Genomic DNA, 19,970 nt, shown 5'->3' on the forward strand with positions numbered 1-19,970 from the left:
TACGGCTGCGGTTTGCGGCAGCCGTTGGTGGCGGCGAGGGTGGAGGGCGCGGGGCCGCCATGGAGGGCGGCGGGAACTCCAAGGGCACCGGGCTCGGCGGCCTCTTCGGCGCCGGCGGGCTTGGCTACTCGCACGCCGACCTGGCCGGGGTGCCGCGTGAGTACCGGGGCGGCCGGCGGGGCCGGCCCGGGGGGTCCGTGTCTGTGCACCGGCCGCTGCAGGGCCGGGCGGCCGGGACCGAGATCGGTGGCGGTGCCGATTCCGGGAATGAACGCGGCCCCGAGGGGCTCCGCCGCCGCCCGGCCACGGGAAGCAGATCCCGACCCCCGGCGCTTCCTGGGGGTGGGCGCGGAGGTGCCAGGCCTTAGCAGGGGCCGCGTGTCTTGACGGACGCTGGTCACAGGGACATCGTGTTCACGTAACCCCAGCGGCTCCCGCTCCGCTCCCTGGAAGGGGGGAGCTGCCGGCCGGTGCCGCCTTTTAAGGAGCTGGGCAACTTCACGGCAGAATTTTCCCTGCTGCCTCGCACGAGATCTGCCCCTTTTTGCCTTACAGGATGCGAATTGTTATTACGGAAGTTCGTGTTAAAGTGTTGTATTTTCTTTTCCTTTCAGTAACTGGGATGAGCCCTTTGTCACCGTATTTAAACTTGGACCCCAAGTACCTCGTACAGGTGAGAAGGTGGCTTGTTTTTATTGTGTTGAACTCGAACTCAGTGTTTGCATGACCATGCGTGAACACCTCAAACCTTCTGCAGTGCTGGGCACTCTGTATTGAAGTCTTGAACTGAAGAACAGTGGAAAGAAACAATTTTTTCAGTATTGTCCCTAATAAAAGCTTGCAGTGGCATGGCATCTAGAAGAAAATGACCAGTGATAATACAAAGGATAGGTAGGGCTGTTGTGTCAATACAAGCCTGCTGTTATTGAAAAGAGCTCTCCCTCCCTGCCTTGAGGCAGACAGCCCAACACCCCCTTACACAAGTTCTGGCACTGCTCACAGCCTCCACTGAGCCCCTTCAGTCAGAACAGCCAGAATCTCTCCCCTCGTTTCATGGGTGAGTTTTCTGAACTGTGATGGATGAGTTTGATCAGTTCAGCCAAGCCCTATACCTGATAACAGGCTTTGCCATCACGCAGCAGTAGCAAATTTCATACCACTCCTTATGTCATTACTCAGCTGAAGGGAGACCATTGTGAAGTAAAACTTTACATTTTATTCTACAGAATAACGTAGCTGTCACACTTACACGGCTTAACATGACTTAATATAAAATGAGACCATCATAAGGAAAAAATATGTTAAATCAAGCTATGTTTTCATTTTTCATAATTATTAACTGTAGCTGAAAATGTTTAATCAAATTAGGATGCATGTCAATGATTTTATTTAGTTAGTATTTTTCTACATATATGGCTCATATTATCTGAGAACTTGAAATTTTCTAGAATTAGCACTTAAGGTCAACAGTTGCATAGTATCTGCTAACCTCTGTGCCTTGTTTCATGCTGCTCTGGGTCACTGTTTCTTTTGTAACTGGAAGCTCTGCATGCAGTTCTGGGTGCTAGAAGCTGTTGTAGTCCAGATTATGATGTAACATTCCCATAAGGATAGAAAACAGCAGCTGTGCCTCTGGTGGGACTGGGTTCACTACTGTGGCTGCTGTTGAGTGGTCAGAAAGAAGCTAAGAGATTATTTAGACTTTTTCCAAAAACATTCTCTAAAGTTGTCTTGTTTCGTTAGTACAGTTTGTCTGAGAACATGTTGGTGTTGAAAATGGTATAGCAGAGATTTTGGAATTAAGTGTGTGTATACTAATAGAGTTTAGAAACAAAAGAGAAGTTTGCTTTAAATGAAAAGGTGTTGGCATTAGTGTCATGATACAGTTCTAAAAATACCTGTTGATGTAACATTAGAGGCTGCAGTCTGTGTTGTAAAACTTCACTGCCCATCATGTTTAGCCCTAGTGTGTTGAAGTAAAAGGCAAGTGTATTGAAATAAAAGAGAATTCCTTTTAAATGTTAGAATTGTTTTTTTTACCTGAAAAAGTTGCCCATACAAGCTGTGAGGTCTCTTTCCTTAGAGAATCAGAAGACCTGGGAATGGCTCTGAGTGCCCAGCACTAGCTGACCCTTCTTTTAACAATGGGGGTTGCACTAAACAGTCTCCACAGGTTCCTAGGATTCTAAATATTGAAGGAAAAAGGCATGGCTAATATTTCAGAATAAAAGAACTTAAATTATTAGCCTTTAAATTTGGGGTTTCTCTGAAGGTGCAAGTGAAGAGGTGAGGGTCTTCTGGTGTTTAAAGACTATCTGTTTGCTTTCAGAATGCAGCAGGAAAGTCAGCCTTACTGTTGAGAATCTTACATTTTGGTTCTGGTCTTGCCATAGTACAATGGTACTCATTACTTTAAACCCCACTTTTTTGGTTGGTCCATGAATGCAGGCACAGAACAAGGTGTTTTCTGCAATGCTGTGTTGCCTGCAGCCGGTAGCACATGTTACAAATTAGCATGTCAGCCTTTGGCAGAAGCCTGGAGGATGGGCTTTTGAGGTTGTTTCTAGAAACTTAAATGTTACATAGGCAAGGATTGCTTAATCTTGACTTTTGGGACAGAAGTGAAAACTGTTGGAAACCGCTAACTACTGAGTTTCTCCAACTGCCTAGTTACAAGGAAGATAGAAAGCATATTATACGTTCATTTTATTGATAACAGAATTAACAATTCTAGAAGCTATTTTTTCCGTATTGCCATTCACATTTAGTGTTAAGTGTGAGGCAGTAAAACCCCTTAGGATGCATTTCCTTGAGCCTGCAGCTGTTGGAGTCATGTGTCAGTTAAGTAGGGGGTGGATAATACTGTGGAAAGCACAGAACCTTAAAAGAGATCTGCTGCTTTAGCACCTTAAGAACAGGCACCTTCAATGTCTCATACTGAAGAAATACCTTGGCACACCTTATCCCTACACATATGCCATTCTCTAGGCCATTTCTCTACATTTTAGACCACTGATTTACAAGAACACAAGCCTGGCCCTGTGGGAGAAAGATGGACAAGTAAAAAATTAACCAACCCCACATATTTCATGCCTTATCATCACTAGTGTTTAGTGTATTCCTTACATTTTTCACATCCTCAAAATAGGTCACTTATTTCAGGGCAAGGAAATACTTTTTTTTTGTAGAAAGGCAGTTTTCATTTAGTATCAGAGTAGTGGGAAACCTGCATTAATGTATTTTTGTATTGGACTAGGTTGCTCAGTGAGCAAACAGTGCTGTGTAATCAGACAACAGGAAGGCTTTTGGTAGGCTTTTATTGCCTGCTGCAAGATGTAATAAATAATTAAGCAAATAGTAATTAAAAACGAAAACAACCAACAACCCACACAGTATGAGTTCCTTGGCTGACTGGTGTAATTTATAAAAAGTTAGGACAGCTAGGGGGAAAAAAAAGCTTTCAGTCAATTTATCTTTTTACAGTCCTTTTTCATGCTTAATAAAGTATACACATAGTGTATTCCATCTCTGTGCTACTGTAGACAATAATTTTCCAGAAATACTTCTATCCATCTTTAGTTTATTGCATGGATTAGAGAAAAAAGTGAATATGGCCTACATTTTCAACTAGACTTGGAAAATACAAAAGCATTTGTTTTTGTTTTCCCCCAGGATACAGATGAGTTTATCTTGCCCACAGGAGCCAACAAAACTCGAGGCAGATTTGAGCTGGCCTTTTTTACCATTGGAGGATGTTGTATGACAGGTAGGTGGTTGTGGGTTTCACTTTTCCCAGCTGTCCAGGTAACACCTATGCATGCAGTGATTTATGAGGTTGTAAATGTCTTGTTCTGCACGAATTGTCTGTTCTAGTCTTAAATAAAGAGATACTTGATTTTAGTCTATACACTGAATTCTGTTCTCGCTATTTGCTTCTAGTATTGTTGATTCTTTTTCTTCTTAAAAAGTAATAACTGGTATTATTCCAACTAGGGGCAGCATTTGGTGCACTGAATGGCTTGAGACTTGGCTTGAAGGAGACACAGAATATGGCATGGTCAAAACCTAGAAACGTACAGTAAGTGTTTCATCTAAAAAAAAAAAAAAATGTACTTCTTAGTGACAGAGTTGTTTCTTCCAGCTTATACAAGGCTAGATCTGAATATACCGCAAAAAATAAATGTTTTGAGTTTTTTTTCTGTAGTGGAGTCAGTATTTGTCTTCATCAAGTTATGGCGTGTTTTTAGTTACAGTGACGTTCATTTCAACCTTCTGCTTTTTATTTAGTCACAATTGGTGTGTCCTCTGACTTATCTTAAATATTTTGAGAAATAATTACTACTTTGATGCTTACTAAAAATCTACTTCAAAGCCAAAGCAGTGTTTTTATATGTTGAAATATTCCCAGAAGCAGCAGTGTTTGCTTTGAGCTATTTTTTGCTGTAATTTGTCTAAGCACAAGTCTCCCTTCTTTCCCAAGATTTTCACAACCAGGAAAGGATTCAAATGCAGAAGCTGGGCCTGCCTGGGTTTGCGTTAGGGATGACACTGGTGCATGCTGTTGAGCAGGCATTGCATGGGGGGAGCTGTTCTGGATTGTGGTATCCATGAGCACCCGTGACATTGCTGTGTTTTCACCTTACCTGATTGTTTGAAAGAGCACAGCAAAGACAGAAACAGTTGTTTCAACAGGATGCCTCTTCTTAAAATAGTGGTGAATTAGACATACTATAGGAAAACCTAAGTGAAAGAGACATAGAAAACCAGAGGAACAGAATAACTGGGGGAAAACAATTTTCATTCGCAGAATACTTGGGAACAAGGGAATTTTAGAAGAGGAATTTAATATTTCCTGGTACGGTTTATATTGGCTCTGCTCCTTTTTAAATTGTTTCTGTATTCATCCCCTTCTTTATCAAAATGTTCACCACTATAATTATGGCTCTTTCATAATGTTCTAGATGAACAGAGTTGTATTTTAGGTGTTTGGAATGAGCAGAGTTGGACAAAACCATGATGTTAAGCACAAACTTCGGCAGGTCAAGCCCAGGAGGTGGCAGTCAGTGCTCACACTGCTCCTATCCTGGCTCTGCAAGGCAAAGATCTGCTCAAGGTCGTCACCTTCCAACAGTGCATTAAGTTCTGTTTTTCCCTCATCAGGTGCAAAGAACAGACTTGCCTAGCTAGATTTCATCCAAATTTATCTTTGATGTACACAGATTTCTTTCTTAATGAATTTTAATTTTGCAGGTATTCATTTGTCATCAAAATGTCTCACAGTATGCCATGGTTATTAAAATTACTATTTTTCTTACCAATTCAGAATGAATATAAGGTTAAAAGATGGGGGTTTTAATTAAGGAGAGGTTGTCAATACCCTAGCCTCTTACATTTTTTTCTCTTGTTTCAAAATGAAGTTTTCCATTATTTTTTAGTTCATTGCCTAACCATATTCAGTAATGACCTGTGTCCTAATGAAAATTATAAAATGAGGATAAATAGTAGAAAATTAAATCAGAAGGAACATAAAGCAATGGAAGTGTCACACATTAAATGCTGAACTAAGTTCCAGTGGTAGTCAGCTGTCCAGGGCAATACTATGCCTGTGATAGTGTTACACTGCTGGGAGATAAAGATCAGTCATTTCTTCTGGCTGCTGTTGTCACTGTTCTGGAGACAGCTGGTGCCAAGAAGAAGTGGCATTGTGCTTCCCTGAGAGCGCACTAGAGGTTCTCTTGCCCTTTTTAGTGCTAGTCTGGAAGCCTACACACAGACCATACACACAGACCCACCTCTCGGCCTTTTGGTGGGTGCTGAGTGGACAAATGGCAGTGCAAGGGACTGCCTCTTCCCTTCCTGACTTGCTGCAGTCCAGACCTGTTTTATTACCCACACCATTTGCTCAGGCATCTCCACACTCCCTGCCACATGGTCCTTGTAGAGGAGCACTGAGGCTTTCTTGGAAACCTTTTACCCAGCTAAGTCTGCATAAGTGTATCAGTCATTCCAGGAGCTGTGTGTAGTCACCACGTAAGGAAGGACAACTCAGGTTAGAAAGTCATTTGAAGGGAAGAAATTTGAGTCTTGGTGGGAGTCAAGTTTGCCTTGGAAAGAGAGAAAGATTTTCTTAAGACTTGACAGGACTGAATATTTGCTTTCAAGAGCTTTTAGTTCATTATTGCAGTTCTATTAACCAATTGTATAGCATAAACACACAAGCCCTACTGTCGTAAACACTGTCTTTATGTAAACACAGAGTGCTAAAGGTTTTCCTACCTTTTTAACTCCTTTATAGAATTCTAAATATGGTGACAAGGCAAGGAGCGTTATGGGCTAACACTCTGGGATCACTGGGTAAGTAGTCATTCCTTTGTAGGGAAAGCAATTTAAAGATGTAATTGTTGGGAAAGCATATTTGTGTATTATCTGAATAAGAGTGTTCTCTAAATTTTCATTATTAAATCCATCAGGAAAAAGTACAGGATTTTTTCTCTGGGACATGAGGGCAGTTCAATAGACATCAAAAGGAAATTAAAAGCTAAAATAGGATTTACAGCATAAGGAGCCAAAAGCCTTTAAATAAAACCCAGACTTTTCACTACATTACAAACAAACTCTAGCTGTATCAGAAATAACTAGAAAATACAGATAATGTTTACTTGTTAATAAATTCCAGTTAATTCACAACTTAAGGCAAAAAATACAATATTTCTGAAATAACAACCTACATTGAGACTGGTCATGTGATCAACTGCCTGATGTTTGTTTCCTGTTAAAGAGTCAACAAAATGTTTATGTGGGGAAGAAATATGATAGTCACTATGAAGATTTATTCTTTAAATGATGGTACATTAGCTAGAATAATCCCTCATGATACCACTGACTCTAAACCTAAATATTGCTTACAACTAATGTGGGTTAGAAAAAAAGAGAAAAGAAAATGATCAATAGCCTGATGTATGAGAAAGTAACTTCTGTGAACTGAGGTTTGGGTGGGGAGGGGAGGGGGCCATGAAATAAAATCACATCAGTTGCCTCAGAAAAACGAAATTATTTCATAAAAGTCAGTGAAATAACTAATGCCCTAGAGATTACAGATTTTTTCGCCTCTCCCCAGTCTTCCACAGTCTTAAAAAATGAAAACTGATGCAGTCACTTTGAAAGGAGAAATCCAAAATGATGAAATTATTTTGAAGAAAAATAATGATGGAACTCGTTGTCCTACAAAATTGTACTGGAAGTTAGCAATATTTAAATCAGAGACTACCTACAAAATTGTACTGGAAGTTAGCAATATTTAAATCAGAGACTACATCACATTATAACCCAGTCTACATCTGCTTGACTTCAGAGAAATGCATCAAAGCATGGGCTAAGTTGCATTTATGACATTTTATTTCGGTCTTCTTTCTGAAGAGCAGATTAGCTGCCATTTATCTCAGGCATTAGCTTTTGAGGCATAGTATAGAGGGCATGGTTAGAGATAGGATTCTGAACTACAGCAAGAATGGCACTTTTTCCATAAGAAACACATGTTGCCTGTAAGTTTTATCAGGCTGTTTTTTGTTTGGATGGGTTTTTTTTTTTTTTTTTTTTTTAAATTCCAAACCTAATGAAAACGTGTCTGAGAACTGAGACGGAGGTACACTGCAGTTCAAGGTTTCAGTTTAAGTGACACATTAACATGTTTTTTCAGCTGTGTTTGGAGAAAGATTACTCAAGAAAATGTTTGTGCATTCCAGTAACAAATTGTTCTTTTTCTTACAAAATATGGCCTCCAAAATCACAGAGTTAAGCAGAACCTTATATTTGGGGTTCAGGTAGAGCTCTATCTTGTCCTAGCTACCAGAGAAATTTCTTTCAAGGAGCTGAATTATTTTTGCATATTACTTCACCTTGTGCAGCCTTTCTGTACCTCAGAGATTCTTTTTGTCACTACTGACAATTTTTGTCATTCTGTTCCTGAACAGAAGCAACAGCTGTGCTGAACTTTTTTAAAAAATTATGTTGAATTCAGCTTTTCCTTCCCTTCTTGTTAATCTACTTGCTGCTAAGACAAGCTGAAATACCCTTGCCTGTGCTGAATGGAGAACGATGCTGCTGTTAAGGCATTGACATTATTATGGTTGCTTATGAAGGATTTACTGCCTTTTAGCAGAAGGAAAGATTTCAAATTCTTGGAGGGCAAGGAAAGAATTAAATGGCATTGTCTTTATCGCTTTAAAATGATGACATACTCTACTGTTCTTTGCCAACATGGAATATGAGTATATCATGAGGGCTGAGGATGGGGTGGGGAGTGCTTTTGCCTTCATCAAAATGTATAAATGATAAATGCATCCATACTAAAAGCCCATGCATTTTTCTTTATAGTCCTTTCCAGGACAGTCCCTAAAGTTATCCCAAAACAAAAGGCCCTCTGGGGATAAAGACTTCATGCACAAGCAGAGGTGAAAACAGCTGTAAATGTCAAATCCAAAGCATTCTAATAGTAATTTTTAAAAGAAACATAGCCCATTGTACTCCAGTTCTTGGTAGCATGATCTAAATGCTGTACTTAACGTTTCATCACTGTCACACATGAACAGCAGTTTTCTCTGCTACCTAGAAAGTGTTGGGTTTAGTTTCATGCCATCCACAGAAGACAGTATGAAACTGCCGGTACACATTTAAACCCTGAATTTTTAAACAAATTCAAACTGGCAAAATATGCTAGTTTTTTAAAACTTCAGTCAGTGCTTTGTATCACATATTGTCATGAACAATGCTGCTTTATAACCAAATTATAGCTCTAGAAAGAAGAAATAGCTATAAAGAAAGAGATCTGGAAAAGACACACCGGAGATGGGATTTTGCGGAGGATTCCCTTCAAATACGCAGAAAATCTTGTGTTTCAAAAGCATAGTCTAAATGCTACACCAAGCCTGAATTCTAAGCTTTGGGCCTCAGACAGGGAAGGTTTTTTTAACTTTTTTTTCTCCCCCAGCTCTACTTTACAGTGCATTTGGAGTCATCATTGAAAAAACACGAGGTGCAGAAGATGACCTGAACACCATAGCTGCTGGAACCTTGACAGGAATGCTATACAAAAGCACTGGTATAGTAGCAAAATATTTCTCTTTTCCCTGCTCTTGTGCTTATCCTATTTATTAGGATTCTCACTATTTTTACTAAATACTTTCCTGCTCTGAAAATTGACAGTGTAAAAATGGCTATTAGCTCAATGTCCTCTAAGCCACAATGTGTTTCACACAACTAAGGCTACTTAAGGAAAACTTGAACAAAAACAAAATTCCAGCTGAGTTAAATTTGATTCTTTCCAACTGCCCAGGACTGACAGTAACCATGAGAGCCAAGTTATGACCATTATACATATATACTGAAGAAACACTCATTTATTTCCTCAGATATATGGTGAGGTTGTATAAAATACATACCCCCCTCATTCCTAGCCATGTTTTTCAGCAATAGCAGGATAAAACTAATTGTTTCTCAAGTCCATGACTGGTTGCAGGCAAATGGGAACTACCTTCCAAAGTGAATGGGGGCAGGGGAGAAATACACACATAGAGAACACAGAGCTTGACTGCATGAGGATGAAACTTACTACAAGTGATTAATGTGACAGTGATTCACATGAAAGTGGTACCTGGAGCCACAAAAAAACCCTACACACAGAGAATATTTTTGAAATTATTACTTAGGTGTTCATGAAACTGTTGTCTTGTGGTAGGACTCTAGTCTTTGCAAAGTGGTCAAAACCAGCAAAACAATGTTATTTGAGAACAGCATGGATTTAAGGTGAGTTTGCTTCTGCAAACTGAATTGTTTGCAGGAGAGAGGGTCTGAGCTTCATCAGCAAAATGCCTGTTAACACATGTTCCAAGCTTAACAATTTGAGGCATCATCTTTTTTAGAGGATTGCTGTGTACCACAGATTGATACTACCACATGGAAAAAAGTCTTATGTTTTAAGTAACTCAGTAAATGTTTGGCTGCATAACTCACCTGCATTTTATGGAGGAGATAATGCAAGAATTAACCTATGTACTTTTGCATATCTAACTGAGCCACAGTGTCTTAAAAGTGTTCCCGAAGGCCAGCTTTATATATGGGGCAAAACAGTTTGAGTAACTTTATTTTCCTGATGGCTTAGACTACCTGAAGTCAAAAATAATTGGCTTGAGCAGCCTTCATAAATATGAGACTCTTAAACTTCGCAAGGGCACAGTACAGCTCTCCTGTATTCCATTACTTCCTTGAGATTTCGTGAGTGATATGACAGATGACCAAGAGCAGCTGGAAAGGGTAGCATATAGAAGCCTAATATTTCCTGTAGGAGTTTATTAATAAGGAGAACTGTCATCTTATACTCCAGCAGAAGCATCCCCCTTACCTTTCAGAAGTATAGAGCTGGCATTACGTGTAATCTTTTTTTGGCACAGTGCAACCACAGGTAACTACTTCAGTCACATGCACAGTCATCTGACACTACTAAAGTTTTTATTACCAGAGCACAGTAGGACATTTGTTTTGTAACACAAGATCTACAGAGCTAGTAGTAGCCCTGATAAAGGCAAATGAAGTCAGTAAATCTCTATTCATTACAGTATTGTACTTCGAGTGTGTGCTGTGCATATGAACCATAGTGCAGAGAAACTGCTGCCTCTCCTGTCACCTTATGCCAGAACACCCTTTCTTATTCTGTATGGTAAAACTTCTAAGTTCTGCCTTTACCCTACATCAGTATCTATATTTACATTAAAACCTTGAATATTTGAACCTTGGAAAAGATCAGCACACATCTGTGACATATCAAGACTGTAATAATTACCTGTGTTACATGGAATGCCATGTGTTGGCATTAAGAAGTGGAAAATTTAAAAGCTGTCAAGGACACTGAGTTATAAATCTCCATATTTGAGTGTCAGCTGGCAGCTCATACAAACATGCCAATGCAAATCAAGGCTGTTCTGTAGTCCACAAGAGGTGGGTATAGAGTTGGCAGGCAGTGCTGTTCAAACACTCAGATTTCCACTTCCATCGTTCCTGCTTTGTACAGGGATCAGGATTATACATAAGAAGAAACAAGATAATGTATGGCAGGTCTTTCATTGTAACTTCATGTTTAACCACAGCACTGATGGGAGGAATCACATCAGCAGCCCTGCTGGTGTACACTCCTGCTGAAAAACACTCCTATGTACTCTGCAAAGCCCAGATTGAATTTCTGAAACCAATGATGAAGCATTTGATGAGTGGACAGGAAAAAAAAAAAAAAAAAAAAAACAGTGGGAAGACTTTGTGAAGGCTGAGATCTGTTGCCCCAAACTGGTCCCAGTTTTCACAATTTGTCCTTGTAGAAGTGTTAATCATTACCAAAATGCCAGCAGTCAAGCAGAACGTGCACGTTCTAAAGCCACTGATGGTGGGCAGTTTTGTGCAAAGCTACTTGACACAGCCTGTGTGGGAGAAGATAGGAGAGGATTGAAAACTGTTCAAGTGAGGACAGTGGCAATTCAGTCCCTTCCCTGTGTTCATGGTCAGCGGCATCAGTCACTGAAAGTTCCCCATTGAAGTGACTGAAGCAGTTCAGTCCCAGGTGATAGCTGGGCTCCATCTCAGCATTACTGCATGGCTTAGGTTATCAGACACCTCCTGAGTGGCAATGGAGAGCTGATGTGAGGAGTTTTGAAACATCTACTGCTTGATTCATCTGACCAAAGTGATCGCCAACTTTCACGTTTATTTCAATTTAAATTTAATGCCACAATTACTGACTAGATTTTAGGCCAAATGCAGCAATCAGAGTACATATTAATTTGTTACACCAGTCTTATAACTTTATGGGAGCTGTTTTTTGAGCTCACCTCTTAACTTCTGCTCACAACATTCAGTTTGGGTAACAGTCAGAAGGAAACCCTTTGAGGTCCTCTGCAAGTAACATATGCAATAAAAATGTTACTGCAACTCAGTCAATTCGAGTTTTGCTAAAAGGGGGTCTGATATCCTAAGTCCACAAGGATGGCTTTTCCATTTAATAAGATACTATTCTTCATTCAGTTTTAAGCAAAGGCAGAAATTAGTATCTTAAATAAATATTAGTTAATATCTTAAATTAATATTAGGTTTTTTATGATAAATGTTACAAAGCACAAGTACATCTTAAAACAAATGTTTCCCCTCCTTGCATGTGTTTTCAACCTCTTTTCTAAACCAACCATATTTATTAGGTTTTCTCATGCTTGTATTAGTTATGAAAGTAACAAAAAAACCAAAAACAATTGTCACTGTGATTCCCTCCCACCATGAAAATGCACGTGGTTCCAGTTGTCACAAAGTACAGCTGGGGCTCCTGCACTCCTCCTCAAGCATGCAGGATTGATCACTCAGGAAAAGATACTGAGCTAGACAGGATTTTGGCCTTTGACAAACTTGGACCCAGTGTGACAGCTGTTAATTTCTCACTGGAATCCCTGACAGACTTTAGTAAGCAAAAAAGTTAACTAACCTCGGGATTAAGACTAACCCTCTTATCTGAGGGTTACACAGGTTGTAGATGTTCTTTTTCTTGGATAAATTTTTTCCTTTCTTGAGGTTCAGGGTAACAGGAACAAAAGTAAAGTAATGCTTTGGACAAACTAAATCCCTTTGTTTACTTTTGTGCAGTAGGAGCCCGATCCTAGGTACAGCATCTCATGCCTTTGGAACAATAGGCATTACATAATTTGGTACAGAAAATGGTGTGTGAAAAGAAGGGAGTTGCATGCTAGCAATAGCTGAAGGTAGTAGTTGTCATTTCAAGGCCTCAGAACACAACCCTGAAGAGTCAATACGTTATGAATTAAGGGCTAAATGTTTTATTGCCAGCAGTAAAATCTGGCTGGAGCTAAAGATCAGTTCTGTGACATCCAGTGGTAGTTCAGGGCAGCTGTGTTAGCTGACTAACTTCTTGAGCTATAAAAAACCTGTTCTCTGAGCCCAGCCCATGTTTTTCTTTGGGCCAGACAGGTCTGTTTTCTTGTTTCTCGTGGCTGGGGAAGGGGAAAGAAGAGCTTGTGGGGGCTGCTGCAGGTACAGGTCTGGGATATCTTACTTTCTGCAGTATTTGGAGAAAAGTAAAGAAGTTGCTTGTCATCACTTAAGTTTAGGGCTATCAGGCATTTTGGAAATTAAGAATCCCTTTTAAAACGTCTTTTAACTTAAGAAGTTTATAGGGTTATCAATCAGATGGTGTTTAGAGAAAGGATTTTGTTTGAGATCTGAAACAAGGAAGAGATAAGGACAGTGTACAAGCAGCGCTACAGGTAACAGCTCGATGAGGCTTTTTTAGTTTCCTGAGGACTGATGTCTAAGAGCATGTGTGGCCACTGAGAGCAGAGCTGCCTTCAGTGCTGCCCAGGTCTGCAGGAGCAGTGAACTCAGAGCTGCAGGGATTTTCAGGGTTTGCAGGTGCCAGTTACAGGAGCTGAAGTAGCCTCCTGTCAGTCAGGTGCTGCTGCTTTCACTCAGTGAGAAGACAGCAAGTTTTAATCATGTTTGCAAAGTAATTTCAATAGCTTTAGTACTTCTGAACTAGTAAACTAAATAGTAGATTCCTACTGTTTTTTCTAATTTAGCCTTCATACCACAATAGCTACAGGAAATGTTCCCGCTTTCAGGCTTTGTTGTTTCTGTATTCTGAGCACAATACTGCCTTAGCTACAGCAATATGAAAATGGAACATGCTTTTCTGAAATATATTTTGCTTCCAAATAGAAGTTTTATCAGTTTCCTCAGTAATTTCTGTATCCACAGACTTTGCCCACTACTTACAGGATTTCATAAAATGAACCCCATGGAGCAGCAGGAGGAAACTCTTGATAGTTTCTAATGACATCAGGCCACCCACAGATGTTCAAACAAATGACTGCTTGATGGTTCAGATGGTCTGGTTACTGAGCTTGAATTTGGAGCAAAATTGAGATTGCCTTGTATGCTTAACTCAAGCTCTTTAAACCATTGAAAAGTGTTTTTGTTCCTGAAAGCCCGGGAGGAAGAGAAATTGTTTTCATTCAGGGTATCTGAGAGAGATTGAAAGACAGAAAACTAATCACAATTTAAAGATTATTCTTCTTTTGTTTAGCATAAGTATATGGGTCTGAGGTTTTGGTTAAGGTATTTCTAATGTTTACTGTTGTATGGTTCTTGCTTTAACCGTCCCAGGAACATCACAGGGCATTGGAGTAACATTCTAAAAATAGAGAGAGGAAGGTGCTAAAGGGAAGATTTTGCCCTCATGGTTTTACCTACTGGACAAGTGCAGCTCAGTTAGGAGTGGCCCCTGCTATGATGAAGGGCAGAGCTGTGCTGTTGGAAGGCTGTGTGCCATGGCATAGTGCATTGGAATGCTGAGCTGTGCCATGGCTGGAACCTACTCGAAATGCATGGAGGAGGGACTATACCTGGTGGTGAAAAGGTGCAGCAGCTGAAGCCAGAGAACTAATTTCCCTTTTAGAGAGTGTCAGATCTGTCTTTCTCAACTCTTGTGTAAGGTGCCTGATCTCAAAATACCTGCTTCCAGAAGTGTCTGTCAGCTGAAACCTTTATCTTACTGGGACATGCAAGATTAGGGGCACACGGCCATGTTTCAGCAGGGCTTGTCAGGGCAATATTGGTATCAAAGGCTTGCAAGGAGTGATTGCAGAGGAGGGGTGGGAACGTGTTCTATCATGCAAACACAGCTGGGATGGGGAGTGGAGAATTTAGTTTCTATTTTTGTTAACAAGGTAATTTTCTCAGAGGGCCTAACATTTTCTGCCCAACAATGAGGCTGTATTCTAAAGTGCATTACTGTTTGAAGTCTGCCACAGCCCTGAACATACTTATTCAAATGTAAGTCTGACCAGTTAGGGAAAGTTTTCTTTCCCTTTTTTTTTTGTAATAACTGTGGGTAGTTGAGAAACCAGGAGCAACTGCTACAAAAAAGAAAAAAACCCAAACATTTTGTAGAAGAAGCATAGTATAGAAACACTGGTAAATAAACACTTCTTGCATGTTTTCTTGGGTATTTTCTCTCTCAGTCATGCGCCTATACCAATGGCAAGTTTAGTCCCTGCTCATGAAACATCTCCAGCAACGTCCCTAGGTTGTCTGCAGGCCTACAGATGGCTTTAGGCCCTGAACTTGACCCTTTGTCAGTGGGCTTAGAGCTGCCATCCTTACCTGGCTGGCTCAGCATAAGAGAACACTAACATTTGTTGTGGTAGGAGCAGCACATCTTAAGTCCACATACATGGATGCTAGAAAGCAGCTCAGCAATCCGAATTAAAGATGACACCTTTCTTGTACAACCCTGACTTCACAGAATCTGGAGCCAGGCTTGATCAGCCTTCAACTACCTGTTCTTGTATAGGAAGAATAGGATTTTAAGGGGGAAGGAGAGGAATTGAACCTGGGGTCTGAGGGAAGAGCCTACAGGAATAGTCATAGCTCTGTAGTGCGTCACATTCTGTGGGGATGTTCCATGTTTCCTTCTGCACTTGATGGCCATGGACCCCCTTTGGGGGTTTCTGCTGTGATCTCTTGAATCCTGATATGAACAGCAGAAAATTGGGCTCTAATGTTGTATTCATTTACCTCAGCAGGAACAAGGAGTCAGTATTTTTACAGATTGTCTCAAATACTTGTTTTGCAACAGTACTACTTTAAATTTCACCTGCGGCTTTTTGCCAGACATTGCTTGCACATGGTTAGTTTTGTGTACCCAGCTGCAAGCCCTTCATATGAAAAGCTTTTTGTGCAACAAATTCAGTATCAATTAGCAAACACAAATGTACATTTGCTTTCCTAAATGCTGATTTAGGCACATAGAGCATATTCAGTAGGGCTTTCCTTAGAGCTGTTGAATTCTGAATGGTTACAGCCAGCGGTGAACACAGTTAGTTTCATACCCTAAAAAAAACTCTCAAATTGTCACAACTGGTCTGGCAATGAAATTCCCAGAACCTGTGGCTAGACGTGGCTTCTAGTACCAGGTCCCACTTGTGCAGTTTCTTGGTTTCATTGCATACCTGGGCAATATGGGAGGTTTAACAACTCCAGTGAAACCCATTTAACCTTGCAGCACAGGGAGCACAGTCTCAGTCTAGCTGATGCCAACAGCTTCTTGCCTCACTAAAAGGAATTCTGTGAGACAACTTTATGACCCATAATGGAAAGAAAGAGGAAAAAAAAAAAAAAAAAAAAAAAAAGCAATCTGTCTGATTACTGAGATGCATTTATTTTCAAGTTCGAGGAACCTGAAGTGCACTGCCAGTTTCTCCACTAAAGCAGGCAGGGTTTTTTATCTCACTGTCAGCAGTAACTGGCCTTGTTCTATACACTGTACATATTATCTAGCTTGGTTCAGCTACAATGATAAACATTGCAGAATCAAACTCACTGAAGTTTTCCTAGCATTGAGGGTCATACTCCCAGGTGTTCTGTGCATTTACAGTACATTCTGGGAGCTCTGCTGAGGCACAGAAGTGTTTTGCTGTTTCGTAAGAATAACAGAAGTCTCTACTTGTGCACCTGTACACCTCAGTCCTCATATGGATGGAGTGGAGGTGGGATGCCAGCTGACTCCCAGTTCCAGCCAGATGCACTGCCTGCAGGCAGTAGCCAAACTTGCCCTATATTTCTGCCTTACACTAAGGTGCTCACCAGCACCTTGAAACTTCAGTCACCTGTGTGACTCACTCTTTACCATTGCAAGGTGATAATTTTGAGTATTAATAAAAGTAAGAATAAAGAAAGCTGTTCAATGTACACCCTAGTAAGTTCTTGCCAGTTAGTCCCTTTCATCTACTTCCTATGTTTTTATCGAAAGGTTTTAAAATTCCAAAGACACAAAAGCAGTGATAGGTTCTGCATGATGGCCCTAATGAATCTCTGGAGCCCAGTGTCATGTCTGTATCAGCTGCTGTTTTGTTCACTTATTTCCCTCCTGCCCTTTCTCCTTCTGCCCAGAGCTAGTTACCATAACTGAAAACCTCAGTTGAAAACCTAAATTGAGGAGTTTTTGCAACAGGAGGAGAGCATATCTAACTGTAGAAACAATTGTATTAAGGACAGATGGAATAGAGTAAGTAGGACTTGGGAAAAGCCATCTTGGCTTCCAGTGCTCCATAGTGATTCCCTGAGGCAGTAGTACTAACACAGTTTGAGAGGAAGTCATTCCAGCAGAATTAGCGTCAGGATGAGGTTGATTTGCCAGAATCAACCTGAGCCTGGCAGCAGGTTTGAGAGGGAGGTAGAAAAAGCACAGGGACTCTTTCTGGAGAGTTACTTAAGAAAGGACTGTTCATTAAGATGCCTCTGGATTTAGATAACTTCTTGGAAGTTGCTGTTCACTGACTATTTCCTGCAGAGTAACACTGATGAGCTGTAATGTGCTTTGTTTTTTCCAGGTGGAGTGCGCGGGATAGCACGAGGTGGGATCGCAGGTCTGACGCTGACCGGCCTCTACGCTCTGTACAACAACTGGGAGCACATGAAGGGCTCCCTAGCCCGGCAGTCCCTGTGAGCAGGGCCGAGGACACGCTTGCTTAGTCACCAATCAAATCAGTTGTGAGATCTATCTGGTGCCCCTTGCTATTTTATTTACAATTAGTGTGAAACTGATGGAAGCTGTGCTGAGAGGAACCTCTTGACGTCCTGTAGCTGGACTGGCCCTTCCTGCCAGCCACTTGCTGGAGAGGCAGCAATGTTTGTTGGACCTGCAAGTGAACACAGCTGCCACCGAGACAGTCTCCCTGCCATGCTCCCCAGGCAGCCCTGGCCAGAGCTGCCAGGCACGCTGGGCCCCCGTAGCTGCTCCTGCTCGCTGCCAGGTTTGTTGGGGTGCCTGTAAGGTCTGTGTCCATAGAGCATTCCCTGCAGTCCCAGCGCCTCACCTGGCCAGCCCAGCAGCACAGCCCCAGTTGCCATGGCACAGGGCAGGCCTTGCTATTCTGACAGCACAAGGCAAGCTATGAAAAGGGACATCATCAGAATAAAAAGGGTGGTACTTACTCAATACCATTTCTATCCTTTGCTCTTCCTGCTACTGGTAAGACAAAAGTGTGCTGCATCCAGTGACCTGTTTATGGATTCATTTTAAAGGACTAGTGTGATGAAATCCTGGGGGAGTTGGTGGGGAGGGGAAGCGGACAGGCAGGCTGATCGTCTCCTGAGGGGTGGTTATGGTGAGGCATACCATGGTTTGACTTCACTCCCTTATTTGCTCTAATAAATAAGGATCTGGTTGTTTATGGATGAAATACAGTTGCTGTTGCAGAACAGCTGCCAGTGGATTATCAAAATATTTGGGTACTCCAGAACTCATTTACCCAACAGTTAGAAACCAAGGAGTATAAAGACTCCACTCATGCCTTATTACAGGACTTTTAATTAGCAAGAAACTTTTTGCCTGAAGTACCATTTGTAGGTTACTGGCAGAACAAAGACTGTGATGAACCTACATGTTCTCCAGTGTTAAGCTATAAACCAAGCGTCATTTGCAGATAAGTTAAACAGTAAATTGGGAATTAGTTCAGTAATTAGAGTTACTGTATAACAGTTCATTCCTTCTATGTTTAAATAACTAAACAGGTAAATGATTAAAGAGGTCTGAAGACAGGGAAAGCAGAGCAAGGGAAAAAACAGGAAACTTACTGGTCAGCAGACAACTTAATGCAAACCAAGTTTACATTTGAGTTTTCACTACTGAAACAGCTCTTGATAATTGCATTGCACCCAACAAAATAAAAACAACAAAAAACAGTAAAGGGAAGATGGTAGCTCTTACCTTCTCCCAAGAAGAAATACCACTTTGCTAAGAAGCCTCATTGGCAGAAAATAACCTGAGACCAGCTTTTTATAGAGCAAGTGCTCCAGCTAAGGAGCCCTCACAGTTGAACTTGATTAGCTTTGCTTGAATACCAGGTGAAATTAGATGAGATTTATGCAAGCACTTAAAAGTAGCATAAGGAAACAGGCCTTTTCTCACCCCCTTTGTCAATGCTGGTTTTTGTTAAGCCTTATGTTCCCCAGTCTTTAGTGCTCTGCATGTTACTGTTGTGGTGTGAGAGCTGGACTTCTAGCATACTTTTTTTGAGGGCTGCACCACCAAAGAAACTGTGCCCCACTCGCAGGCTGCAGAGCAGTGATGTGGGCTCCATCTGCACAGTGCTGTTACATGGGACATTGGGAATACACATACAACTTTCTTCTTTTTTCTCTCCCCACTGGCATCAGTGAGTTCCTTCCCTGCATGTTTCTTGGTCACCATTGGTTGGACTTGTGTTCCTGCACTCTTGACCACGCTGGATGAAGGACTGAGAACGGCTTTGGGGGTTGATGGTGGGCAAGGGTGGCTTTTTAAATGTCAGGAACTCTGCAGTATATCTTACGTTTTTTAAAAACTTTTTCAGGACTAAAATGTGACCCAGGAACTATCTGCCCTAACTGAAGTGGGAAAACTGTGAAGCTTAACAAATGTATTTAATTCTTCAGATGCACTCAAGATGATATAGAAACAAGCCTTTTCAAGTTCATAGTTAGCACAACCTTAAGGCTAGGCTAACTCTTGAACAACTTAGCACGTTACCTGGTCTGCAGTGCCCTCAAGATTTCCTGGAACTGCTCGCTTCAAGGGCAGAGCTGAGAGCATTTTCCTGAAACAGCTGTGTTACAGCTCTTAAAAGTTTTGGTTCATAATCTGTTTGTCTATGGAGTGATCTGTAGCTTGAGCTATGAAACAGAACCAGCACAGAGGCGGCAGTGAGGGAGGTGAATTGTATGATACAATTACAGAGAACGTGTTTACAATATTCTGTGTCATGACATACTGTGTTCACAGTTTACTGGCAATCAGTATGAAGTTGCTACTTTAAATTGTGACCAAAAGTATATCTAAGTTGAGTAGAAATAGAAGGGTGTAAAATCAAGTTGAAAACAGGATTTGG

General features: G+C 41.1%; 1 protein-coding gene and 1 non-coding gene across 2 annotated transcripts; both read left to right on the top strand.

The window, feature by feature from the left end:
- Positions 1-7: 7 nt before the first annotated feature.
- Positions 8-18,040, top strand: TIMM23B (translocase of inner mitochondrial membrane 23 homolog B). Its single transcript, XM_042033239.1, has 7 exons — positions 8-156; positions 615-673; positions 3,673-3,766; positions 3,994-4,078; positions 6,296-6,354; positions 8,987-9,097; positions 17,433-18,040. The coding sequence occupies exons 1-7, from the start codon at positions 60-62 to the stop codon at positions 17,546-17,548; spliced, it is 621 nt and encodes a 206-aa protein (XP_041889173.1). The 5' UTR covers positions 8-59; the 3' UTR covers positions 17,549-18,040.
- LOC121667286 lies at positions 5,568-5,770 on the top strand. The gene has a single exon (XR_006017001.1). It is a non-coding gene; the product is annotated as a small nucleolar RNA SNORA74 (small nucleolar RNA).
- Positions 18,041-19,970: the final 1,930 nt, after the last annotated feature.

The sequence above is a fragment of the Corvus kubaryi genome, unplaced genomic scaffold (assembly GCF_017639235.1).
Source record: "Corvus kubaryi isolate FWS band 111438036 unplaced genomic scaffold, C.kubaryi_AGA036_p1.0 37357, whole genome shotgun sequence".
NCBI classification, from domain to species: Eukaryota; Metazoa; Chordata; class Aves; order Passeriformes; family Corvidae; genus Corvus; species Corvus kubaryi.